Source organism: Manacus candei, unplaced genomic scaffold, assembly GCF_025592945.1.
Source record: "Manacus candei isolate 608988 ecotype Guabito, Panama unplaced genomic scaffold, ASM2559294v1 h1tg000008l, whole genome shotgun sequence".
In the NCBI taxonomy this organism is placed as follows: domain Eukaryota; kingdom Metazoa; phylum Chordata; class Aves; order Passeriformes; family Pipridae; genus Manacus; species Manacus candei.
In genome coordinates, this window is record NW_026138056.1 from 10,324,263 (window position 1) to 10,352,163 (window position 27,901).

Here is a 27,901-nt window from a genome sequence, read left to right on the forward strand (position 1 = left end):
GTTTCTAAAAAGAGCATTTATTCTTCTGTTCAGTGTGAAATATATGCCATGGGTTAGTTTCTCTGTATATAATCATAGGACCATATTTTGCTATTTTAAATTTTCAGTTCTCTCTTTTTTTTTTGCCAAGAGAGGATATAATAAATTACGCCTTAAAACTTTGCTCTTTATGATCTGGTACTAAGACAGCTGAGATCACAGGTGGCTCTTGGATGACTGAAGGCCTCACAGATAAAAAGAACAGTACCATACGTTGACTCCAAAGGCAAAGTGAGAAGAGGTGGATGTTCTGGAGCACTTTTGTAGTATGTCCTGTTTCAAGCAGGAGGGTTGAACTAGACAATCTCTAGAGATCCCTGCCAACTTCAGCTACTATAAGGTTCTGAATTAGGAAGAGTTTTCTTTAAGACGTAGATGTCTGCAGCCCTTGTGGCTTGGAATTTCATTTTCTTTCTACTCTACCTTCCCAGTGATGAGTACAACGATAACTAACAATTTCCTCCCACCTTCAACATTTCATATTCCTGTTGATGTCTGGATACTCAGATCACATGAAAAGCCAAATTAAGACCCTGTAAATTCACACTGTTTTCAATAGAGGGCACGTTGTGAATTTTGGCTCACTCGTGAAACTCTGTGTACAAGGCACACAGATGTTACATAGAAAAAATATTTATGGCACTTGTTTCTAGCTTGTGTGTCCCTTGCAAGATCTGAGGTAAGTGACAGCATTATTTGTTTCAGAAAATCTGACTGGGAAAGCTTGAAGATACCCATAGTAAAATTGGATTGTTACCACTTTGCACACTGTATTTCTAACAATGCATTTTCCCTAATAGATTATAAGGAAAAACACTCAATATTTGGGGGGGAAAGAAACCAACTTTAGAGATTTTTGTTAGATACACCTTTAAAGATAAGTGTCTCATGGGGATTTGTATGTGGGATTGGACCTAAATGAAGACAGTGCAGAGAGACAGAAATTCTGCCATTAATCATACTACTTTTATTTAAACAGTAAGGTGTGATTTAATGTAAGTGGTTTTATTTTCATTCATACTCGATGGTGAGTTTTGAACAGTACTGTATCCCAACAATTTTACAAATATAATGCTAAATACACTGTTTATTGCTCATTGTTTTTGCATGAACATAAAACCTGGACATGAATACAAGAATAAATAAGGCACCCTACTAATATGCTGATTTCATGTATTGCAGTAGCATGCACAAAATTTCATTTTGCTTTTGCAATTCACTTTTCTCATTTTGCTTATTAAAGAAAAAATAAGAATTCATTATCTGGGCAAGGACCAGCACTTGTCTTAAAAGTCAGAATTTTAAAGCACTTTCCATTTTTTTTTAATTCAACCGTCCACCTTACGAAACAGCTTTCGTATAGCATGTCCCAATTTCTTTTTCTAAAGACAAAAAGTATTTTTGTTCTTCCTTTGCTGTTACTAGGAAACATGCCTTGCAAGAGGAGTGTTCACGTACTGCTTGAGACAAAAGACCTGACTTGCTTTTTTTAGCCGCATTTTCTTCTTGTACTGACCCCGCTCAAAAGATAAAAATAAAAATGCAGAGGCATCTTTGCTGACTTCTCTTGTGTGGCTGGGCCCAAATCAGTGATCAGCAGAAGGCAGGAGCTCCACAGAAGCCGCTTAAGAGCCTTGTTTAAATTTTAGCATGCCCTAAATTTGGACTTCCCAACAGTTTCAGAATATATTCTGTCCAGCTGTCCTTTTTCCTCACAGGCCCACGTTGCTGTCACTGTACATCAGGGCTGAGGAGAACAGCAATGCCTCGGCCAGCCTCACAGACTCATAAGCTGCGAGGGCAAAAATCGGTTTGCAGTGGCTTCAGTGATTTGATAACCTACTGCCAGAATGCTGACAAAATGATCAAATAAACAAACCAGAGAGTCGGAACTTTGACCTTCATCCCAACTTTCTTTAAACAGTTTGTTGTATTTTTTTCAGAAATTATATGAAACAGTACCAGAGACAAAAGGTTGGGATTTTTTTTTTAATTTAAAGCAGATTATATAATAATTTCCCAATGCTCTAATGTTTATTCTTTAAAACTGAAATGTTCTTGCAGGGTAATATAAACATAGCAGGTTGAATCATCAAGTTTACCAGTTATATGAAGCATGTATTACTTATATGACAACACCCAGGTTTACATAAAATTTGAAATGCAAGATGTCTTTTAATTACGTAAGTTATTACAGTACTGTTTTAAAGGAATATTTTGGTTATATGTAAACACTATAAATTAGCTCTTTAAAAAATAATCATATAAGACAAGGATGGCATTGACATAGTCTAAAAAACAATAACCAGCCCTAAATCTGAATACTCTCAGGGCAGAACAGCAAAAGCAGGTATCAATCTAATGCTATGGAATAACATGCTGGAATTTTGATTTATTTGCAGAATCGGTGCTTTTTTTTTGTTCCCTCCTTTTGTTTTCATATTTTAAGATTTTCACTATCAGTGCCCTAAGGAATGGGCCAACTTGTACTATGTGTGACAGGATAATAGAAGCTATTTTGAGTGTCGCCATTCTAACATTAAAAGCCATCTAAATTAAGTCTCCTAAATACATATTGGTTTAAATTACAATCCTGAGGAATTATAATCTCTCTACTTGATAGTTTTGGTTAAGTGCAATTTGACGTATGCAGAATGCTGTTTCATTTAAGGTCATTCTTAGTAAGGCATATTAAAAATAAATATAAAAGTGACAACATAATATTTAGTTTCTTGCTACAAAATCTTAGGCAAAAATATTTTTGCATGTAGTAATGGACTTTATCCATTTGCTGGCTTACAGGAGTTAAAATTTGTGCACTAAGCTTAACTGCCCTTGTCAGAATGTGCCACTGTGCTATACTAGTGGTCCAAAGCTACATGCTTAAGATCTTATTTCCATGCTCAAACATAGCTTGCACAAACTGCTTGAAGACTCTGTCCATGTAAGTGCACTTCCTTGGCCATATTCCTTCCAGAAAACCAATATGGCCTCCACACGAAGTCAGAACCAAAGCAACGTTTGCATTTTGTTTGGCAGTTTCTACTGGTATAGCTAAAAGGGGGGGAAAAAGTTTTAAGTCCTTATCCTTCTAAGAAATGCCAGACATTGAATAATTTCTCTTAAACCTTTCTCATATTATGTCTGAATAAATAGGCACAACATGAACATACGTTTAAATGTATCACAGGATTTAGAACCATAGCTGTGTTAAAAGCCATTTCTCTCTTCATCATTAACTGACCTTATCTGTGTGATTTTTTTTTTTTCTGGCTGCTGTAAAAGTTTCAGCTTCACCTTTCTTTCAGTCCGACTGATGAAACAGCACCCATGTTAATGCATACTTAGGATTTGCTATAAATAGTGTAAGTAAAAGGACAATCAAGCCTGTAGTTTTTAACTGGTATTGCAATATTCAGTCTTGGAAAAGCTGAGGAACTGGGACCTTAATTGCAAATCCCATTCTTTTTGTATGAGACTCCAAACACAAAACCTTTAACATCACAATAAGATTTGGTCTGTATGATATCCTATCAGCTAATATTAAGGATTATCCCAGGTTATTATCATTACATCTGATTTGCCATACATTTACACCCGCACATTTAGAGCACACAATGCAAACACACTGGGAGATGGTTCTTGCCCTGAGGAGCTCATAATCTAATACACAAGGTAAAGAGAAAAAGAGGAAGGGAAAACAATTGTACAAGGACACAGAAAGCTGCTCTGTGTCACCCAGTGGGTTAGTGGTTCTCTACTGAATAGTGACTGCTAGAAATTACTTAATTTAGAATTCAGATTATTAGAATGGGCATTACAAGGATTTTTCTTTTGCTGGGTTAGTTTTCTTGCTCAGCTTCCTGGTCTGGTTCCCTTTGTTAATACAAACATATGAATGGTGGCAGACATTCAGATGAGACCTTCGATGAGGTGGCCATTTCAGTGATGGCCTACAGTTAGCTCAGAGCCACCAGTGAGTGACACCTGAGATATGCACTGATCTGGAAATGTGCAGGAGGGGAGGCTTCAGTGCCTCCTGTTATGACTATGCATAAATGTGTGGCTTAATCAATGCTACACCTGGCCAGTTCCCTTTGTGAAGGAAAATAAAGGTCAGCTAGCACAGACTGACAACAGAGAAAGCATATGACTTTACAAATGGTATTTTAGTGTGATGGAATGATCCTGTTACCATATGAAGTGCTTGACATAGCAGTGGAACTGTATCAAGAGTGCAAACACCACAGATCCATAAAAATTAAGTTATTTAAGCAAATTCCTCTGGCATTTTAGGTATGTTAAATGTACTCCTGAACAAGCAGAAATCTCAATACATTTCAGTAAAGAATGCCTTACTAAGTTCCGGTTTTCAAGTAATATATGAAAGAGAAAAAACCAAAAATCATAAAGATTTTTTGATTATTCAGGATTGACAGAAAAAAAAACCAGCAAAAGAAAAATGAAGGGAGTAGCAGGAATTTCACTGTGTTGTTTAAAAAACCTTATGACTCCACAAGAAAATAAATCTGATTTTAAGTCATACACTGCTGAAGTAAAAATGCCTTGGCACTACAACACAAAGCAGCAAGTTATTCAAAAGATCTCTATTGCTTCCTCAATTATTTTAAAGTATTTTTAAAGTGAGATTTTTAATCAGGTTCAGCTGGGGGGGGGGGCACAATTCTCCACATCCCTTCCTGACTGCAATTCCTTCAGAGACATCTCCCACTCACTCCTATTTCTAGGAGTCTGTTCCTTTACCCCTTTATATATTTGCTATCTCAAAGGTCATTATCCTTGAACAGTCACTATCCCTGCATATTACTACCTTCTTCATAGATGTTCTTTACTTTCATCTGGATGTTGGCAGACTCACTGCTGTGTGCTTCAGATGCCTATTTGCCTTTGTTCTCAGCAACTAGAGTAAGAGCACAGAGTAACCCCTTCCTTAGCTGAAAAAGGACCCCCAGCCAGAATAAGTCACACAAGAGCTTGAGTGCAGTGACTGTGGTGAACAGCTGTGCAACTTAAAATAGATCAGAGCAGAAGCACTGGACCCATAAAGTCAGGGGAGCAGTCTGTGCCTCAGAGGTCCTTACTAGCAGTGCCTGGAATGACATGCTCTGTTCCACTCCAGGGCCTCAGTATGAATGCTAAACCGACTGTCTGCGTAGCAGGGTTAGTGTCTTTTATGAATATGTGTTACAAGGTTCCTGCCCATAATATAAGGTACGTGGCCATGGCCTGGTGGAGCGCAGACTGGGCTCCAGAGAGCAATGGGGATTCCCTCGCGGAATACGTGAGGTTCTTTTCTAATCAGTGCTATCCAGTTCTTCCACTTTGTCCCTCCTTTCAAAATTGTGTGCATTTTATAGATTCCAGCATTTACTAAGTGATTCTGATTCTTTAGTATGTGGAAGGAGCCACACTTCTTACTGCCTCTATAAGAAGTCCTTGGCTTTTCCTTTGTTCAGCTGGAAAACTGGAAATACTGTGTACAGTATCTCAGTCTTTGAAAGCAGTGCTGAGGTAAGACTAAAAACAAAAGTCAATGAAGTAAAAGCCCAGCCTGAGGAATAGCACAGGCTGAAAACAAGAGATGCAGAAAACAGTGTATTATTTCTTGCAATCCAACACATGCATCATTTTCAGACTCAGCAAGTGCTCATCTGGAGTTTTGCCTGAGTTAATCTGCTAAGCAAACTCTGATCTGCCTTTCTTGGATTCTGTGGATGAACACATTGCCCATGCACAAAGAGAGTGGCTGCAATTCATGTCAGCTTCTGCCGACTGCATAGGAATTTGCCCACTTATCTGTACCAAGCCATCTGCTCCTCTTCCCTCCAGTAGCGTGTGGGCCATGTTAAACAGAATCCCAACAGAGAAGTGGGGATCAGACCCCAATCATGCTTCAGGCAATGAATCAAACTTTCCACAGCCATTCTGCAGCTGTCTCCCGGTCACTGAGGGGACTAATAAATAGGCTTCTGTGCAAGGGTATGGGGAGGAATGTGTGAGGAGGGACAGACTTGACCTCCAGTAATCAGAGAACTCCATCGATCCTAAGGGATTCAGGATCAACTGCTTACTGGTCTGAACACACCTCTTCACTGGCTAAGACTGTGCAAAGACATAACAAACACTCATTGTGGCAGACTAGTGTCAAAAGTGTAGAGAGAAACATCCTTTCCGAGTAAGAAACTGCTTTGCTGGGGGATTGGAAGGGAGATGATAATAAATATCTCCTAAAGCTCACTGTGACCTCTGCATACCTGTCATTCAGAGGTTGCCAGCATAACCATACCTCCCAAATTGGTTTGCTGGTGGTTATTCATTCCTAAACTGCTTGGCAGTACTGCAGGGGGTGCCATGTGATGCCTGCCTCCAAACAGCTACAGCAGCTCTTTCCTAGAAGCCTACCAATCCTGCACTAGGCTGCTAGTTATCTTCTGTGCCATGTAAGGTGCAAGCCACACAGGTCTTCATGAATGTCATCTTCCATCATCCTATCCTGAAGTTGTCCCTATTCATCTGTGTAACTCCTTCCCAGCAGAGTTTCTTCCTCTGCAGCTTCTCGTGAGAGAACTGAATATGCTGTGTTGCTCTCCAGTGCCAAAATGCAAATGATGCTTGGCAGTGGTGTGGTACTTCCCTTAAGGCTGCTTCTAGGGACTGTTAGCCATCCAGTAAATAAAAACACAGTGCAACAGAGCAAATTCTGCAATGTAAAGGGCAGATGAATGGAGCACTGGATGTGATGCACTCTAGGATATAGGATGGCATGCCAAAAGATACCACTGTTCATTGTTGTCAACATGTAACCTTGTACTTCAGTTTCTACTGGCCAAAATTTGCACTGCTGTTTGATCCAGCAGGCACAGGTCTGTTATTTGTGATCACAGAACCACAATGTAAATACATATATGCAGAATTACTTAATTCAAAACCAATTTGTTGTACATTCTTTGTCCCAAAAAAATTATTTTTTTAAAAAGAACAAAAGAAAAACATACATGTGAAGCTTAAATAAGTCACTGCTGTCAAACACTCCATTTTTTGGTTGATTTCTCTCTATTCCTTAAACTTTTACCCTAATTGTTATTTGTCTGCCATTCCTTGGCCCTTTTGTCTCTCCCAACAAATTCATTCAAATATGCTGTTTACATAACAGGATGCAAAATAACACCTAAGAGCAATTACTTCAAGTTTGGATTCAGGGGAATAGAAAAGGTTCAGAGAGTTCAATAAAATGTACAACTGAGCTTCAGACATGCACTTATTTGTCACAGTGGATCAGGAGGGAGCTGGCATGGTACCTAGCTTCAAGGGCAGGCTTCCAGCTCAGGCACAATGCTCACTAGCAGCAATTAGCTAAGCATTAGTATAGTGAAGTTTAAGTCAGATGCCTAATACACTGCTTAAAGTCTCTGAGGAGAAAAATGCCATGTTGGATGAAAAGCTAAATGTGACACTGATAATGAATGCTATTGTTCCATCTTCCTGATTTATTTTTCACATTTACAAAATAAAAGGTCTTGACTTGGTTTTATTACATATTTCCTGCAACAATGGCTTGTTTAAATTAGTTATGGTGAGAGAAGTGTCATGCAATGAAGAAGGCATTTGAGAAATGCATTCCAGAATTAAAACTACAGATACATCAGCTGCCAAGCTCTATGAACTTTTAAACAGCAACATTAAGGAAATTAATGTTTATTAATTAATGCAAATTAACTGTTTCTTCCTAATACTGGCTTGAGATCGAATGGTACATTTTCACAATATATTTAAAAATAACTGCTGGGAAGTACAAAGCGTACCAAAATGTACATGAGAAGAAATGATCAGGTTGTAAGAAGCAACAGAGGCAGCCTCTGCACTTTTTAAGGGAACTTCAGGTCCACATTGTGTAGTGACTTGGTTTTGTATCCCTCAAGCTCTGTTACAGGAAGATAGATGTGTCTGGCTTTATGGAGACTATTTAAACACAAAGGAATTCTGGCACGGCTTTCTCCCTGATGAGTTTTCTAGGCCTGTTTCCCAGCTCTTGGAAACTACAGCTATCTACAACAGAGGTGGAAGGTAGCTTAAAAGCTGGTAGGTATTACTGGGAGAGATGAGGAATGAAATAACCAGTTGCCAAAGTCAGTAAAAGGCTGGGGTCTGGATGAGAATGAATTTTGTGGCTTTGAGTCCATTATGCAGTTGTGAGTGGAAATTGCCTCTGATTGTGACAGGCTTACATGTTTCCACACATTTTTAAGTCAGAAAAAACCAAGCCCATTGCCAGAATAAAGTCTCTTCCAAGAGTAACACCAGCCCTTTATGTTTGCTAACATAAAACAGCTCACAGAAGTGTCAAGATGAATGAACTCCAGTAACTAATGGCAGCAGACATAAACCCTAGGCTGCTAATCAGGGTGCTCTGTGTCTCCTGCCAGTACAAGGATTCACATTGAGGGTGCCCAGCACAAATGAAAAAGGACCCAAGATAGATGCATGGAAGTACTATTAGCTGTAAATCAACACTGCCCTGGTGGCACTTTCTAAGGGAAACTAGTCACCACAAGGACGAAGGGTTACGGCTAACAGCATTAACTCTGTGAACAAGGAACAAACGAATGGTTAACAACACAAATATTTTCAGGGAGAAAGGCTGCTTAGGGTCGGAGTTTAGGAGAAGATGGACAGTCATTAGAACAGATTCTAACACTTCTTGTTTCAGAAGTGCAGGTGCTCTACCTGACCTCCCTCTACACTGCAAGACTTCTAAGGCATTCTCATAATAGGTTTGATACTAATCTTACACGAGCAACCATCCCACTGTTCAAGAGTTGTGTTACTTTTAAAAACAGCTTCAAGGGTGGAAAGATCTGCTACAGCTGTACTTTAGGGCACTCATCTTTTGACTAGTCAAACTACACAGTTGCAGAACTTTTGAGGCTGTAGGAGACTTCTTTGAGGACATCTAGTCCAACACCCCTGCTCAAGCAGGGTTACCTAGAGCAGGTTTCCCAGGGCTGTGTCCAGTGAGGTTTTGACTATCTCCATAGATAGAGATCCCACAACCTCTCTATGCCTCTCTATTTGACCACTCTCACAGTAAAAAAAAGTGTTTTCTAATGTTCAGATTGAGCTTCATAGGATTGGATCAATACTTGGCTCTTGAGAGCTGGAGGTTGTATTCTAAAATTAAAAGGGGATGGAGTATCTGTACTAGCTTTTATCTAGCTAACAAATGTCCCAGTCTCAGTGATAATAGGCTGGAAAAGGGACAGAGGCACCCTGTCTGGTTCACTGCTGTTGCTACCATGCTAACTAGGTAGCTTACTCCTGCCACAGTTACTATTTCACTGCAAGACACAAACCACAAACTAAGCTCGAGCTAAGCATAGAGGTGAAGCCATTGTTCCCTCTCTCAGATACTTCATGAAAGAAACAAGGCACAGCAGATCACCCACCTTGCAGTATGATGGGGAAAGTCATCCCCAGGGTCATAAGACCCATAAAATATTATCTTCAGAGTCACTAGTCAGATTTTATATCTGCACATAGATTTTAGGGTCACCCATCCATTCTTATTTCCAGGCCATTACAAGCTTGTAAGAGAACTTGCAACTGTCCAATTTCAAGGAAAAAAAATAAACCACAGAGGCTTGTAAATATAAAGGGACTAACTCTGTCTCACAAAGTCCTTGAACCAGAAATTGTTAAAGGTGTATGCAGTATTCTGGAATAATATTGCTGTGTTGACTCAGATCTTACTGTTTTTTAAGCCTCTGTTTCGGCCAATGTAAGGGATAGGTAGTTTGGGTAATCCAGAGTTACCATTTTTTCCTTCATATTAGATGGCTGTCACCTCTTTATATTGTTCATGCTTTTTGTTCAAGAGGAGAAGAAATCCGACTGTCTTTTTCTAGTGCACACTACTGGAGTGGTCTTTTTATCTTCATGTCACATTTGTCTCTAACAGGTCTTCGAACTATAAATAGTAATGTGTGTGCCTGTTTCTGTATATGTTGTACATCTGCACGCAGATAAAGCAGTACAACACACACAGAGTCTCTTCCAATTCCTTCATTTTCCACTTGTTCTAATATGTTTGCCTGCTTACATTGGTTTCATGACTCATTCTGCAAGAATCTCACTTCGCTTGTGGTGGCAGAAGAAAATTTCCCTGAAATAAATCAAGTGCCTTAACTAAGTTTTAAAGGTGTTAGGTGTTCACAGCTGGAAGACTGTTGCCTCAACCAGCTGTTCATTTTAGTGGTTTTCCTCTACATTAGTTTTTGTTCTACCTCTCTTCTCAGACACTATAACCAACACACAAACTGCAGGAACTAGCATATCTTTTTAGGATAGGTAGCCACATGGTTTTGATCTACAGAGCAAAAGTAAAATGTTCATAATGATCATGTGTTTGGCAGAAAACAGAAGTCAAATGGAAAACAGAGTTTTCAGCCAGTTATTTAGCTAATATTGCTGTTTCATCGTCTAGTTAGATTCTTATTAATTTCAATGGGCCTCCTTCTAGGAGCTCACTTTGTGTATATCTCTTCCCTTACCCTAGATTTTGGCCTACGTGCTAACTTAGATTTTTTCTTACTTTTAATTTTCAGGCACTGGAGGTGGCACTGCGAACAACAGCCGAGAATTTAATGTCATCTGAAACATAAGCGACTCCCAGATATTCTTTGTAGGGACTGATTAAAAAATAGCAATAATAAAAAAAACTTGTTTTCACTTGCATGGAACTCTGAATGTCTACAATCCAGACACCTGAATCTGAGTTCCTTTTTCTAGGTTCTCTTCGTACTTGATGAATAGGAATGGATGCTTCTGAGAGGGTACTATATCTGATGTCTTCCTTACAGTGAGATAACTCACACCCTAAATATGCATATTTCTTTCTTTTGACTGTAAAGATTCCATTAATGGTTAATGAGGCCACCCCATATACTTTTGCATTCTGTACTAATCAGGTCTCTCCATCATTAGCTGTTTTATATGTGTCTTACACCTTAGGTAAACTGTAAATCTGTGGAAGTTTTGATCCTATGTACAAGTCACATTTAATAGACCTCTACATGTAGGTCTTGAGTTCATTCTCAAACCTATGTAGTTTGTCTTAATGACTGCATATACAGATAAATATATTTTAAAAAGCCTAAACTTACCATGACCTGGTGAGAAAACATCATCCACAGAGTTTAGACATAACACTGGAATTCCTACTGACTTCAGCTTGCGACATGGACTAGCATCTTCATAGTAATCATCAATTGAACGGTAGCCAAACATGACTGAAGTGAACTGCTTATCAAATTCTCTAACAGTTCTAGCCTGAAGTACAGAATTCAAATAGGGAACTATGTCAGCATTTTGAAAACAGCATCCAGCTAAAGCAGAAGTAACATTCTCACATACCTTCATCACAAGATCCATATCAAATAACTTCTCCAACATTTGTCGATGCCTAAAAAGAAGGAGAGAAAAATCAGAGGGCTTGTTTTTTGTCGTGTTAACAGATGCAGAAGTCCTCTGCTTTTCAGATACATTATAGAAGTAACTTTCTAACAAGAACATGCTTGTTTTTAATTTTCTATCATAATAAAAATCTGTCAGGAATCCAAGAGCAGAAGAATTATTCATTCATATGCAGGCACATCTAGCAACATAGTAAAAGTCTGCATAAGCCATGAGAAAAATGCCATAGATAAGAGAACTTGATATTTCAGAACACAAAATACACCCTAGTTTTATCAAGCAAAAGATGAACTAGCCCTTTCTGTGCTTTTGCAGTCAACATTGACTTAAAAGAATTAGTATATATACATATATACTCCTAAGTCAATATATGCATGTCTAAAAATTTAAAAAATCCATTTACTTCATCTATAAATACAGAAGTACATTGGGCTTGTGCTGAGCCCCTTGAGAAGCAGATAAATTTAGCCTCATTGATGACAATCTTTCTTGCAAAGATCCTTTTGATTTCAAAACTTACCGAAGAATGCACACAGAACAGCTATGCAAAGTGTTGTTACAGCACTAATTTTGCCCTGATTATTATACCTGCTGTAGATCTCATACTAACATCCTTCCACCTTTCTAAGTAGTTCAGAAGGCAACTCACCTGCTGATAGAGGACTGTAGACAAGTGGTCAAGTAATAGTTGAAAAGAAGCCAGTTTAGTGGCTTCTCCAGAGATTCTACAGATTCAAAAACATTCCAACCCGCAGAGAAAATTGCAGCTGCCATTAAAGGAGTGTCTCTGCCAGTTTTGCCCAGGTAATTTAAAAGAAGCATGCTACAAACAGAAATGAAAAACAGAAACATATATACTATCAAATTGTTTGCTTCAATTTAGAGTAAATATAAGTCAGCCACCTTTTCGTCTGTTTTTCAGTAGTTTCTTGTATCAGCCCTAAAGTTGTGCCTAATACAGCTAAAAGGTAGTCAGTGTAATCAACACATGACTCATGAAGTTTACTTTCTCCTCAGAGAGAAGACTGGTGCACTGTGTAGGGTGTGGGTAGGAATGCACTTAGAAATAAAGATGTACTAGTCTCATTTATATCACTAAAGGGATGAAAAGGTCAAACAAATGATTCTTACTCATGGAACAGGTATTCCCAAGTTGTTAGTAAGTTTTACCATCTTAAAAGGCCTTGGTCTTCCTGATGTGTTAAATCTGATAAATGTGCCTGAAAAATGCAAGCTGCCCCTGGCATGCCTGTCTCACTATGAAGAAGTCTCTTGAGTTGAAGGGAGTGCCATTACCCCACCTCACACATATGAGAGAACACAGTTGTTTTATAACACACAGTATGTAAAGAATGAAGTGTTGGACAATGAATAAAACTAGAGAAACAAACTTATGAGCCAAATAAATGACTTAGGTCTTGTCTTTCTGACCAATTGCAACTTACAGTCTCTACAGTATCTGACCCTTCAAATGTAGAAAAAATAAAATAGCAGGAAACTGTAAAAGAAAAATACTAATAGAAAAGCTGTCTTTCTTTACTGCCTGAGACCTCAAAGTTTACAACCACCATTCTAATACCAAGCCCTTAACACAAAGCATTACAGTTAATTGTTAATATAGCTCCCTGGACCACCAACACTCTGTACCTTGGCTTCATCTTCTGTACTTTAGAAGATAGCAACCTTTAGCAAAGACATCATGAACCAGCCTGCTATCACAGAGACTTTGTCCCTATGCACTACCTAGCAGATCATAAGACAGCGGTCCAACAAACCAATAAAAAAAAAAAGTTGCAGTAGTAGAAGAATCCACTTCTCTAACAGAGTGCACAGAGTGTATGTCATAGGGAGAAGGTTTAGGAATCTTTATGTTAGAAAATGAAGTCCCTTTCCAAAACAATTCATATTGAAGATCAATACAACAAGTGGCCTTTAATTTACATTTATATGTCTGTGAAGTGAATGTTTATTTTAATTCTTAACTGGACAAATCTGTCCTGTATAGATTATTACAGAATCACAGGATGTGCTGAGCTGGAAGGGACCCACAAGGATCATCGAGTCCCACTCTTAAGCCTCCACAAGCAAGGGATATGCTGGACTACAAAAGAAAGGTTTCTGCAACAAGAAAGGCTTCTCTAAATCTTTTGATACAAAAAAGACTCAGAACAGCATCCTCTTCTTTCTCCTCATCACTGAAGCCAGTCATTTCATCATAGGAGGCAATCAAATCACTTGGGCATGCTTTGTCCTTGATGAATGCCACCTTCTTATCCTTCATGTGCTTGCAGATGGCTTCCAGAGGATCTTTCCAAAGAACTGAAGTTAGGCTGACCGGCCTTTTGTCCTTCCTGGGATCACTATTCAATGGAGCAGGAAACCTACTGACTAAAGATTTGTAAAAAAGGAGTGGCTACCTGTCTTCCCTGTCTTTACTGCTGAGCTCGGTTCTCAGGCCTACCAAGTCCCTGTGCCTAGTGGCAGAGTATGGGAGAATGGCAGCAGAATATCAAGTTAGGGCCCAAATTAGGGCCCAGTTATCCAAACCTGGCATGGACATGCCAATAGGACCAGCTGAAGTGCACCAAAGCTCCAGAAGGAGGTAGCCAATGTCATCGTGAGACTGCTGTCTATCACTTTTGACAGGTTGTGGCAATTGTTGAATATTTCTCATGCCTGGAAAAAAGAGGCACCCATCTACAAGAACTGCAAGGAGCAGGAAATACAGGGTGGAATGCCTAATCACAGCCCTTTGGGAATATCCTCTGGAAGCCATTTCTAAGCATGTAAAGGTGAAGAAGCTGACTAGTAACAGCCAGTATGGATTTATCAAGGGCAAAGCATGCCTGAGCAACATGATTGCCTTCTATGATGAGCTCACTCATCATTCGCTGATTAGGGGAAAGGAGTGGAAGTTGCTTATTTTGACTTTAGCAAGTCTTTTGACAGTCTCCATGGTCTCCATATAGTCCAATTGGAGGAGCATGGTTTGAATGGGTGACCTGCAACATGCATGGAAAAACGACTAGACCACTAGGCTCTGGGAGTTGTGATCAGGAACTTGAATTGCAACTGCAGTGGTTGGTCCGATACTAGCAGTGTTTCTCAGGGGGCAGTAACGGGGCCCATACTGTGTAAGTAAGTCTTCACTAACTGGATGATGAGATGGAATGCACCCTTAGGAAGCTTGCACATCAAACTGTGGGGAATGGCTGCTGAACTGGAAGACAACGCTGACATTCTGAGGGACCTCAACAGGCAGAATGAGTTGGCAGAAACTTCATGAAGTTTGACACAGGAAAAATCAAAGTCCAGCACCTAAGTAAGACTAATGACAGGACAGAGAGCAGCTGAAAAAGACCTGGGCAAATAGAACAATGCATTCTTGCAGCAATGAAGACAACTAATGATATGCTGTGCTTTGTCAGTAAGAGCACAACAAGCAGGTCTAAGAAAATTATTTCTTTCCTGTATTTGACACTTATGAGACTGTATTTGGAGTACTGTGCCAAATTTTGGACTTCCCAGCAAGATAAGACCCTCACATACTGAGGAAATTTATGTCTTCATACTGAAGACATTTGCAAAATCCCTGTAACATGAATGGAAAAGGATTGGCCCGATTTAAAAAGCTTCCAAGTTAATTATTTGGTTATCAATAATTACATTGCTTGAACAAACATTTATTTATCCCAAAGCTCCTACAAGTCGTTAGTAGATTAATGTCAATATACAGGGCCATATCTGCCCACCCTCCATAAAATTTATCAGAGAGTGGGAAGTCTTAGGACTTTACCACTGTGTCTGTAGTATTTCTAATGAAAATTCTCCTCTTCTATGATTTCTGTAAAATAGGCTGCCTGAACATTTCTTCTAGATTCTAGCAGTGATTTTTTTTCTAAGAAACTGTGCTATCATTGTCTGTTCTAGCTGTGCTTTCTGGACAGCAGCCAGGACACAGCAAGTCTTAATACCACACGCTCTATCAACCCATACTGGTTTCAATAACAATACTACTTCTTGGTTCTGAGCCAGACAGAGCAGATACCCACATCTCTTCCAGCCTAATCTACCCACACACTGCAGAACCCAAACAGAGTGAAGACAAATCTTGTCATTTCATAGGTTGCTATGAAACATGGTATATTAGCTCTAGTTCCTATTTTTTATTCCTCTGTTCCAAAGACAGCCTCCATAGTTTCCAAAGATTGTACTGCCTACCTATTTGGCTGTCAATCTCTCTGCCATTGTTTCCTGTCTTTCTCCACCCCCCTCTAACTTTTGAATGTTGGCTAATTTTGACTTTCCCTGACACAGAGCTGAAAGGCTCAAAGACATGAAGAACTTTCTGAAAGTCTTCTGCATATTGACTGTTGGAGGCAGACCCAAGTTAGCTGCAGTTCAGTAAGTAACGCAAGTATTGCAGAGGAGTAATTTTAAAGGCTACAACAGTCTTATTTTACAACCACAGTTAAGCTGAGACTTGTGTTACATAACCTTACCCTCCCATAGAAACACCTGCTGCCATGAACGGAGCCGAGGGGTGCAAGCTGTGCACATGATGAATAACGGCCTCTAAATCCTCTGTGTTAGCTGCACAGTAAGTCCTTGGTGTCTGTAAGGAGTCAAGAGGGAAAAAAAATGCCATCATAAGCTTTTGTATTATCCTTTAAGGGCAAAGCAGACTGAACAGTGGATCATTTATATAACAAGATAAATTTAGCATTTATCATGAAGCTTTGCTAAGTGGCAAATACAAACCCAGAGCATTTCACGAGTAGATTGACAAAAAGTTATACATGTTATCATTACAAAATAAAAGAGATGACAAATATCTTCAGCATCTGCAACCTCCAGGTCATTAGATGAAATCTGAACAGAGAGCAGTGAGCTAAACTAGATAGAACTAGATCAGAGCTAGATAGGCACTGATATTTTTAAAATACCCTGAGGAAATGGTAACATATCATAAAGGTTGTGATTTACAGAACAGGAAGTTATAATGACAATTTTACCATCTTCACCCACATCCAAATGCAAAAGAAAATATTAGATTTCAAGTTCTGACAGCCAGCATTTGAAAAGTAACCAATATTTAGATTCTACATACAATAAAACCAAATAAATAGATAAATAAATTCCCCTGTGACATTTACCTAATTTAGTAAAATATCCTATTAACTAAAGTAATGAAACACATATATTATCCCTTTTTTGTCTATCATTAGCGACTCTTTAAATCCTGAATTGAGGCTAGGAACGACTTCCAATGGTATCAGTAATACTTGGGTAACCCCTTCTCTGCTACTGAAGGATAAGCACAGCTTTTTAGCTTTATCTGCACAGATATCTGGAAGAGGCCACAATCTGAGGGACTATCTGGAGCAGTATGGGGGAGACAAATCCATTTAGCTGCAATAAGAATCACAGTAAAACAAGTTTTTGTCTAACAGTGTTGTCCAGATTTCATCTACAGCAAAAGAAAGCATTTAACTTAAGAGTTGTTAGTAACATGTTAGTGATATTGATTTAACTATCGGCAGTGACTGACCCCCCAAACTTCAGTATAAACATTAAAACTAAGTATAAAAATACATAATTATGAATTAAGGGAACTTATTTGTTGCCTGAAGCAACAATGTATTTCAAGGCTGGTTTTTAAAATTGTTTTCAGTTAAACAGCCAGGATATTTGTGGGTGATTTTAACAAGTTTAATGAGATGAAACTAATTACTTAAAATACATTTATCAAAAATATTGAAATGTTGAAGTCAAAGATCAAAAAAATTGAAAGAAAAGCTAAATCTGGATAATTAAAACTGAAGACATTTTAATTTCCATTTATGTTGCATTGCCAGTTCTCATCCACATGAATCACTCTTCACTGTTTTACACCCTATTAATTATAAACAGTGTGAATGTGTTTTATTCTAATTAAATTGTCAAGTTTACATGGAAAAATAAATTATTTTTGGCAACTAGGGTCTAATGTATTCTAAGTGAAAGTGTATTTGATTAAAAGTTTATAGAACTAGAGAGATATCTTGCACTTTAACTTCAGTTAATTCCTGACAGTTTAACATCTCTCTCTCTCTACTCATTGTATGAAGATATTTTAAAACACCATCTTAGTTTACACTGGCTGCGAGCAATCTAATACTTGATTATTCCATAGCAATAATTCACAGTAACTTTCAATAACCAATGAGAACAGCATTCTTTAAGTAACTATTATTTGGTATAAGTTTGAATTGATCTTTAAAGAGACTAGAAAAAGAACTGTTTACATAACTAATTTCTATTGTGGTGCTCAACCATGCTGCAAACTCATTAACTAGGGATTTTATATTAAAATGTAGAAACCCCTTTGCAGAAAATGTGATAATTTCAGCTGGTTTGCTTCACTGCAAGACCTTATAAAGCTTAAAGATGTAAATCCGATTACAGTAAAATACACACAATGCATCCAAACAAGAGATCTTTTCTCTTAATGATTCAGAAATTCATCAATAAGGACTTTGTGTGTCACAAAACTGCTTTGTAGATCCATCTGCAAAAGTATGCAGAAAACTACTCTTAACATGGCAATGTTTGCATTGAAATGCTTTATCTGATTATGGGAAAACATTCTGAGCTTTTTAAAGTTTGAAACTAGGGGATTAAAAAATGCAAAACAATACCAAGCATTATGCACATTCATTCCAGCTGCAGAACTGTCAACAAATTGCATATGAAGAAACAAAGCTTATTCAGCAATATTTCATCATGCCTTGTCCCTTGCTGCAGAAAATGTTTAGCTTCAAGACTTTTTTATCTGAGGAATGGGCAGTTATTTCTGAGCAAACATGATATGTCTGTCCCAAAGACAAAAATTTGTCTTCTGTAGCTGAGTTTCTGTCAGAATTGCTGAGAAAAATATAAGAACAAATTTGACTTTTAGGATATGGCTATCCATATAAATCTGGTTCATTAATTCACTAACACACAGTATGGATTAATTTTAATGGCACAACTTTTTTACCATATCAAAATCTATTTTAAACTCATGTTGGCAACTGGGAAAGTAATTACAATTGCTTATATTTGGATTTGTATGGTAAAATATACTGCAGTATTTTTTGAAAGAAAAACGTAAGGATTGTTCATTTTAATGTTACAGATATTAGTAACTGAAAATATTTCATAAAATGAAACGCTCAGAAAAACTGTGTGTTGACCAGTTGATGTCTTAGAGTTTTAAAATAAAAGATGAATATTGGCACGATTGATCTACCAGATGGCTAGATTCTCTTCTCTGGATTTTCAACACATGCTGTGAATTTCTCTCATTTAAATCCAGCTGTACAAACAGACACAAATGATTCCATATATACCACTTTTAAGTGAGAGATGTTTTATCTCAGAAGTCATCCTTACCAACAGATCCTCACCAGCAATTCCCCGGTTGTTAAAAACCACGCATCTAAAAATTGAGACAGTAAATTCAATTATACACATTGTTTATTTCACTAAAAAGATAACTTAAACACACAAAAAAATGAAAATGCATAAAGAAAAATGAGCCAGTTCTGTGAATAAGTTCAGCACATAAACATTTAAAGACCTACAGATCCTAGAGCCTGACCTGTGTAGAACAAGCTTTATACCAAAATTGAGTTCACTGAGGTCAGTGGGACTCTATATGAGCCCCTTGATTTGCTGGTCAAGGTCAAATTGCAGGGTGAGAACCCCAGGGTTTACCTGAAGATGGTACAGACATGTCCTGCCTGCACTCTGCCATGAGCTCTGCCAGTGCAGGGCTGAGCCCAAAGCTGTGCTCTGAAAAAGAATGTCAGATATCTGTGTGCAGACATCCTCCAAAGCTACATAATTGTATTAAATTGTAAGAAATGAGCCAAATCAAAATTATACTGAGAGCTGCATCTAAGTTGTAGGTTCTTGGGGATTTTTTTTGTCTGGTACAGCATAAGTTTCTGTTCTCTCCATGTTGGTGGGAGTCTCTGAATCTTCTAGCAGTATTACCATGATTTAAGGATCTATACTTTCTTAATAAATCTTTCCTTTCTATTACTCTAGCACCATCTCGCTGTAACAATGTTGTTAAATAATATATACATATTTTAGATGAGTTAAAGGCATGAAAATATATCTATTTTGGTATTTTTCTCAAATGGTGCTGATTAAAAATAAAATTATAGTATTCTCTTGAAATCCGACCTAAAGCTCTCCTTTTTAATGCTATACCTTCTTTTCTTAGGTGATCAAATGCAGATATTACTTTCAGGAATACTTTAAAACTTAATAGTAACAAGTTGTTGATTTCAGGGCTACCTCTGATATTTTTTACTGCTAAGTTTTAAAGTGATTTTAAAAGTACTTTGAACAGTCAAAGTGCTACTTTACTTTTATAATTTAGTAAAGTAGTTATCCAAACCTCCAAACAGAGAAGAGATAGCCAGACATGTAGATAAAACTCTCATATGTACATATTTGAAGAACTTATTATAGTCAGTACCAGAAGCCAATCTGCAAAGACAAAATGTAATATTCCAAATACAGGTTCTGGAACAATGACAACTTATTTTGACGTGCAGCAGCAACAGCAATATGATTACATAAAGGAGTCTACTCATCGACTAATCCACTTATTTTACCCAACTCTGACCAGAAGCCTCAAGAACAAAACTAAATTACACTGTGACAATTAAGAAGTGACAGATCTCCTCCTTAAACACCAACAGTAAGAGCAGGCTAGCTCTCCTTTCTGCACGCAGGAATTTGAGGCTGCTGAATAAGCAATTTTGGCATTCAGAAGCTGACCTCCTCCAAGGCCTATTGATAGCAACCCATCCATACAAGTTTTCTTGGAGCTGAATATAAACTCCTTCTCTAGAAAGTGTAAAGGTTAACACAAATGCTGATATCATAATTTAAGAAGCAGCAGTGAAAGCCCTATGCAGACTTAGCTTACTTTCACTGCAATCTCTCGGGCACATCTGTAGATACTAAAACAGCCCTTCCAAATGTTCTGCCTGTTACATAATTCCACTGTGATTGTTATTACTAATAACACTTCCTTACATAAACTAATGTATTTAGATCTCATTTGCCTTTGGAAGGCATCTTATACACATACATAATTATATTTGATCCTATTAGAAGCAGCAAAATACTAGCAATGAAATACAACAGCACCTATATCCCAGCGTTTCGCTTTGATGGATCATATGAAGAATGTAGGATTCCTTGCTCGTTCCTGTCAGGCCAGGCAATAACAGGACGGTGGGTCTTGTGCTGGCATCCGGATAATATAAGCTGTCATTATTATCAAACCAATCCAATGAAATCTGTCCTCCATCTGCTGTTTTAATGAGCTCACTGAAAGGCACATTTCAAGACAACACTGATTAGATTGAAAAATACATACACACTATTTATAAGAGTGTTTGCAGTGTACAAATTACCAGGTGTGAATTCTGCATTTTTCATTATGTTTTAATACTCAAATTGCCACATGTCTGCATGTTTACCATGCAGAAAGAGTCACACCTAACAGCTGACTAGAGTTAGAACAGTCAATTTGTGGAGTAATTCCTGTTCACAGTAAATGAAGAGCTGGCCTTTTATAAATTGCTGCTGATGTACTGGAAGCCTGTTACTAATGTGACTTTTGGCACTGCCTTCTGTTTTATATAGGCTTGTGTACTGCAGATTTCCTTTGGATAATCTGAGAATCTTTTGATAGCACACCGGACAACGTGATAAACATTTATCACATTTTTTTTCCTCTTAATCCAAAGAAGCAGAATATATAATGGATGGCACTTTGTTATGTTTTAAACATGTGGAGCACAGACACACACTACTGTATCTTCCACCCTGTATCTCCACAAACTTTGCTAGAATGCACTTTTAAGCCATATATCTTAACAATGCAACAAATATTATAATGTCTCAAGAAGTTAAGCAATGACAAAAGCTAAACAATGACAAAAAGGTTTCATTCCTTTTTTAGAAACATACAGTATCTTCCCTCTTCCTGGCAATGAAGACACTGTTCGAGAGAGCTGGTGTAGCAACTACCAAAATGTATGCCTACCTTGCAATTGATTTTTCATTTTAAAGTCTTGGTAGCAACTACTCCAGATTTTAAAGGCAATCACCCTTGTTGGAATCTAGCTCAGCTTCGCCCTTTTTCAGTAATAGGAAGTAGATTAAATGCTAGTGTGTACTGCCAACACAATCTCAAATGTGCAAAATAAGCATTGCCCCATGGAATTATTTCTTCCCTCACATACCTTGAAATAGAAATATGCAAGAAGGACTAGAAAAAGTGGACATGGCCATGCCACTGAAATGTTCCCTAATTACTAAAACTAAGGGAAGCTGCTAAATGCTAAATCTATTCTACCATGCAAGCAGAGCTGAAACAACTTGTGTTGCATCCAGGTTCCGGTGCATAAAAGTACTTCTCCTTAGGTCTTGTGCCAAATGCCTCATTTGCCAGGCTAAGTCTCATTTCTCTGTGAGAGAGATCAGCTGAGGGCAAGCAATAAATATAGGGGGTTTTTTCCCTCTTAGAATTTAGGCACCAAAGAACACAACATAAACCCCACAGGTAAAAGTTACTCTGAAAAATCCATGAAGTTCTGTATATTCAAAACAAGGCTGCAGAAATGGATTGACAGGAGCTTCATGAAGTTCAATAAGGGGAAGTGCAAAGTTCTGTATCTGGGAAGGAACAACCTGTGCACTGGTACAGGGTGGAGGCTGACCATCTGGAAAACAGCATGGCAGAAAAGGACTTGGGGGTTCTGGTGGACACTGAGTTGAACATGAGCCAGCAGGAAAGAAGACCAACAGCCTGGAGGCTATGGAGGCTTAGGGGTCTTGCTGGCACGTCAAGGGAGGTGATCCTGCCCCTCTATGGAGCACTGGTGAGGCCACACCTGGAGAACTGTGTTCAGCTCCCGCCTCCCCAGTACAAGGAAGACATGGACATACTGGAGAGAGTCCAGCAAAGGGCCACAAAGATGATGAAGGAACTGGGGCCTATCTCCTCTGAGAAAATGCTGGGAGAGCTGGGACTGCTCAGCCTGGAGAAGAAAAGGCTCAGGGGGAACTTAGCAATGTGCTTACATACCTGAAGGGAGGGTGCAAGGAAGATGGAGCCATGCTCCTTTCTGTGGTGCCCATTGACAGAACAAGAAGCAGTGGGAACAACCTGAAACACAGGAGCTTCCCTCTGAACATCAGGAAACAGTTTCAATGTGAGGGTGACTGAGCTGATGTTGTGCAGTCACCATCCTGAGGGAAATCCAAAAAACCATCTGGATGTGGTCTGGGGCAACTGGCTCTGAGTGACTGACTCTGCTTGAGCAGGGAAGTCAGACAAAGTGACCTCTGGAGGTGTTTTCTGACCTCAACCACTGTGTAATCCTATGAACATATAACCACATCAGTTTCTATATTGTCACTAATATTTCAGTGCTCCAAAACTCTCTGAGCTAAAATAGGGCCATTTGGAACATTGACCTTTTAAACCTACTGCATATTGAATCCATGATGAAGACAGTTTCAAGCCTATGATGGAGTTGTAAAGGTGGGCATAAAGCAAAAACACACAAGCACAAACTTGAGCAATGACAGTAGACGTGACATGATCAGAGTAAGGTTACAACTGGCTAGCAAATCAATCACTTAAAAAAAAAGGGGCACTTACTTCCTGTACTGTACTTGGGGTCTAGATGTGATAAAGGGGCGCAGGAGCGTCTGTACCCGACCTTCCCAGCACCAGATCGTGGGATAGTAAGTTTCTGTCACAACAGGGCAATATTCCTCGAGAAAGCGGCAGAAGCGGTCATTGCTGGCCACCAGCTGGGGTTTCTAGGAAGAGAGACTACAGTCAGGCAGAGGCATTCATATAAAATAAACTAAAAAACAAATAAAGAAAGAAATTAATAATTGCTTAAATCCTCTCTGAGTGAACTGATTTATTTCATAAAATCATTTGCAATGCTTTTTCCTTCCATGGTAAAGAGAAAAGTAAATGAAAATCAAATGAAATGCCAAGATGCCTGACAAAAAAGTGAAACCCACTAAACATAATGGACCCCTTACCTACTTCTAATAACATACTGATCTAGCTCTACTTTTACCAGCATTGTATCTTCACTGACAAATCAAAACCCCACCATCTCTCGGTAGGTGAGAAAGATTTGACCAAGTCCATTTTCTTGGTCTGCGCAGAAATAACACTTAATTCTTGCACTTTGACCGTGCACCTGCAGTACCTACTTTAACCTGGTAGGACACTCCTCCTTCTATCTCATACTACAGTACAAGACTGCATCGGTTCTTCATCTCTGATAATGCTCTGCATGCAGAGAATTTCCTTACAGCTTCCATTTGTATACCAACTAATGTGGAAAAATCCCTGTATAGCAAACATCTTATGTTTTAGTAACCATATTTCTTAAACTTCTATTTTACAGTGACTCTCCAACATGCAAGCATTCATACGGCAAACCCAGATACTTTGAGGAAAACTGTTACATATAAAGTGCAGTAGTGTCACATCCTCACTTCTTTTTTTCTCCTGTGACCAAAATCAAGTACCCTCTTCTCAATGAAGAGGAAGGCTATGTTCTCAGTGTTCTCTGAAGGACTGTGGCAATACTCAGGTCCTCAGCAGTCAAAAACCTTTTGATATGCGTATTTTCAGCTGATTAAGCATTCAACGAGGCGCTCTCACCACGGGGCCACTTTAGATCTGATCAGGCTCACTGTATCCAAGTAATTTGCGATTGCCTAATTTGCCTATGAAACCATTACTGATGAGGAGATGTACGAGAGTGCTCTAGCCCCCCAAACACTGCCATAGTGGCTCCAGAGGTACTTAGGATGGTACCGACGGCAGTACAAGAACAGAAAAATTACTTTATCACCTGCCCTGCTAGTAAACCAAATAGGTCAGGTTTTTTTGTGGAAGGAGGGTTCCTGACCTCCCTTTCCGAACCATGGCATCCAGCCAAGCTCTCTCCCTGGTACAACTGCATTTTGGGGACGCACGAGGCCAGAGTCCCTTATCCTCCCAGACCACAGGAGCTGTCCCTCACCTCTGGCCGGTGGTCCCGGGGGTCACCGGAGGCCCCCGCGGAGGAAGCAGCCCCGGCGGGCGGGGGTGGGCTGCACTGGCCGGGGCCGTGCGGGGTTTCGGCTGGCCGGCACCCCGAAGCGGCTCCTCCACAGGATGGACGGCGGGTGTGAGGACGAGGTGGCCGCAGAACCCTACCCCCGAGCCGCTCCAGATGCCGATCCCCTCGCCTGAAGGGCGCCGGCGGCTCCCCTACGGGCAGTGGGTCGCGGTGACCTTCCCGGGACGGTTCCCCTTCGGCGGGACACCTGCGGAGCCCGCCCGCCCCGCCGCCCTCCCGCTCACCTTGGCGATGCTGTTGAGGTAGTAGCAGGCGTAGGCGACGCCGAAGCCCAGCACCAGGGACAAGCCCACGCCAGAGCCGAAGAGCCCCACGCGGACCTGGCTCTCCAGGTAGAGGGAGAGCTCCCTGGTCAGCACCTTCCAGTCCATCGCACACGGGGGGCGGCGCGGCACGGCACGGCGCGGCACGGCACGGCACGGCACGGCACGGCACGGCAGGGTAGCGCACACCGGCTGCCGCGGCCGAGCCCACCCCACGGCCGAGGGAGGAGAAGGAAGAGGAGGAGAAGGAGGAGCTGCCGCCTGCCTCCCGCTGCCGCTGCCCGCGGACCTCTCCGTGCTGCAGCGCCGCCGGCGGCATCCCCGCACCGCCCCCGCGCCGCCCCCGCGCTGCTGGCCGGGCCTGGGGCCGGCTCGGAGGGGTCGCGACCGGGCTGGGTCGCAGCCCTGCCCGCAGGGGAGGCAATCCTGGGCGGCCCAGGGTGTCCCAGCGGCGGCTGCTCCGCGGCACGGCGGCCCCACGGCAGGTGCCATCCAGGGCCGCCTTCGGTGTCGCCTTGCCCCGGCGCTTTCCCTCAGGCAGGGAGGGTGTGGGGAGTCGGATAGGAGCAGCTGATGCAGGCGTGTGGAAACTCAGTCATTCTGGGGTAGGCAGCGTGTCCCCTTCCCAAACGCTGTTATTTGCGCAGGACAGGAGTCCTGTATCGTACAGGAGGAAGAGGGGACATGGAAGCTTCCAAAAGCAGCACTGGTTAGTCAGCAATAGCTCTCTAAATATTTTACGTGAGACTGAAGAGTGCAACTGCTTTTCCACTTACCACTGCTGTTATAAGGCATTAGTGAGGAACAGAGAGGTGTAGAGGTATGTCTGACTCCCAAGAGAATTTCTGCCTGCTCCCTTTTCAGCTGTATGGATTGTTGCTTGGAGGCCCTCATATGTTTACTAACTCTGATGCTTCCCCCGTTCAGCTTCAGAAAAAGATGCACAGTATCTGCATCTTTTCTTTGGCAAAGTCCTAGGAGCACAGATGATAACACAAAAATCTTGGAACTGAGCATCTGCTATTTGAGATGCAGGCATGCAGCATGGGACACAGAAGTACTTTGCCTCTCCTTATTTTATGGCTTGGTTCCATGAACTGCTGAGAGAAGACAAACCTTGCTTGGTGAGACTCTTCACTTCTTACCTTATCTGTGTTTTCTTGCTATAACCAAATTTTAAAATCTTAAAAAAAGAAAAGAAAAGAAAAAGAGATATGGCCTTTTTCAGTTGTTCTCCCTTTCTAGGACAGATCTTACCATAGAGATTCTGCTCTGACATAAAGCATTCTCAGCCCAACATTTTCTTGTTCACTATGAACAAGCACTTGGATATTGCACCACAGCTTAACATAGAGAAATACTGAAAGGGACTTCAGCTTTCCATAGAGAAAAATGCTGTCATCTTCATACTGTGTAACCAAACAGTCTGCTTGGTGCAGCAATGGGGGATTCCACTCCTGCTTTGACAACTATCATGGAACCCCATTGTAATATCTAAAGACTTTGCAACCAAATGGTTGTTTCTGATTGCTTTGCTTATTTGGATTTGGGATTTTGAAACATCAAGCATGTTTTACTGTTCAACCTGACAAGCAGAAATCTTCTACTTATCACCTTCTTCTCAAGCAAAAGCAGTTTGTACAGTTTTAAGGATTTCTCATTAAAGAATCAGCATGATCAAAGTATGCAGAGTAATTAATTGATGTGTTAAGAAAGGTGAACTAATAAGAGCATATTGCAGAGATCTGAAGAAATTTTAAAATATCTGTCCAGTCAGCCGTCCAAAGCTTCTGGAAACATGGGGGCAGAGCTACTGCAGCCATTGAAAAGAGTATGGGAATTGGTAAGCAGAGGCAGGAATGATCTAGGGTTTGTTTCTTTTTCCCTTCAGCTGTTACAGAAACAGGAATCTGAATGGGTGGAAAACCTACTGTCATCAACACGGTGCTTCCTCTGCTGATGGAGAGCACCCATATTCAGGTCTTGGTCCTGACTTGCTGGGAATGTGTGTTGGACACCACAGATAAAAGGATTTATCATGAAGGAACACTACAGTGTGAGCAGCTGGAGTGGATAGCTTAATTCACAGAACATGGAGGCTTCATCAACAACATGAATTTAGGAATCTTTGGAGAGACTAATTTGGCTGAACTGAGGACTAGACTTTAGGATGCAGAGGAACCTGCAATGTCCAAAGGAGGAAACTGGTTGTTCCTTGCAACAGATTGTTCTCCCGCATTCAAGTCCTATCCCCATTAAGCTGAAGAATCCTCGAGTCACCCAAAAACTAAAGAAAAGAAAAATCTCAAACATCTGAGAAAGAAGAGGACGCAGACTGTCCTTGGGTCTAGAAGGCTTATAAGTGCATATACACGTTTGACTGAGAAGTGAAAGATGTGGCTGTTGATGATTAGAGAAAGCCTTTGAGACATACAAAACCAGTAGTTTAGTCAACAATTAAGAGAGATTGCGTGCCTGAAAAAAAGATCCACTCGCACAGGTTGATGAGGTTTGTCTTTGCATTTGACTCCTCCCTGCCTTGTGTTGGTTTCTCATGGGAATATTAACAAGGTCAGATATGTGACATGCCATAGGCAAACTGAAACAAATTACATGTACTGAGAAGTACTCAGCTTTTTGTTTTTGGGGTTTTTTTGTCTACTATGTAAATATGTTGCTACACTGACAATAGCAATAATGTTAATAACTTCCTTCTATTTCAAGCAATCCCCATCAGATCCTCCAGTTCCAGTATTGGGGGTTTTTAAGTCTTTAAAAGGTTGTCCTCTGACCTGCAATGCATTCTGCAGAGCTGATAAAGAGAAGGCTGTATGCTGCTCATATTACAAACACTTCCAAGCAATTGAGTAATTGCATATTATATGTGTATGA

General features: G+C 40.2%; 1 protein-coding gene and 1 long non-coding RNA gene across 4 annotated transcripts; one reads left to right on the top strand and one right to left on the bottom strand.

Annotated features, from left to right (window-relative positions):
- Nucleotides 1-983: 983 nt before the first annotated feature.
- On the bottom strand, nucleotides 984-25,516 carry ABHD3 (abhydrolase domain containing 3, phospholipase). Of its 3 annotated transcripts, none has more exons than XM_051775283.1 (9): nucleotides 24,971-25,516; nucleotides 23,252-23,415; nucleotides 20,725-20,907; nucleotides 18,946-18,991; nucleotides 16,032-16,144; nucleotides 12,179-12,352; nucleotides 11,470-11,518; nucleotides 11,220-11,385; nucleotides 984-3,093 (listed from the first exon to the last, which is right to left on the bottom strand). In XM_051775283.1, exons 1-9 carry the CDS (start codon nucleotides 25,499-25,501, stop codon nucleotides 2,915-2,917), a joined length of 1,605 nt encoding a protein of 534 aa, XP_051631243.1. In that variant the 5' UTR covers nucleotides 25,502-25,516; the 3' UTR covers nucleotides 984-2,914. The 3 variants fall into 3 exon arrangements, with proteins under 3 accessions (XP_051631243.1, XP_051631253.1, XP_051631249.1); XM_051775289.1 differs by lacking the exon at nucleotides 984-3,093 and adding an exon at nucleotides 3,100-10,219; XM_051775293.1 differs by lacking the exon at nucleotides 20,725-20,907.
- LOC127465220 (uncharacterized) lies at nucleotides 25,515-27,512 on the top strand. Its single transcript, XR_007901948.1, has 2 exons — nucleotides 25,515-26,133; nucleotides 26,901-27,512. It is a non-coding gene; the product is annotated as an uncharacterized LOC127465220 (long non-coding RNA).
- The last annotated feature ends 389 nt before the right edge of the window (nucleotides 27,513-27,901 follow it).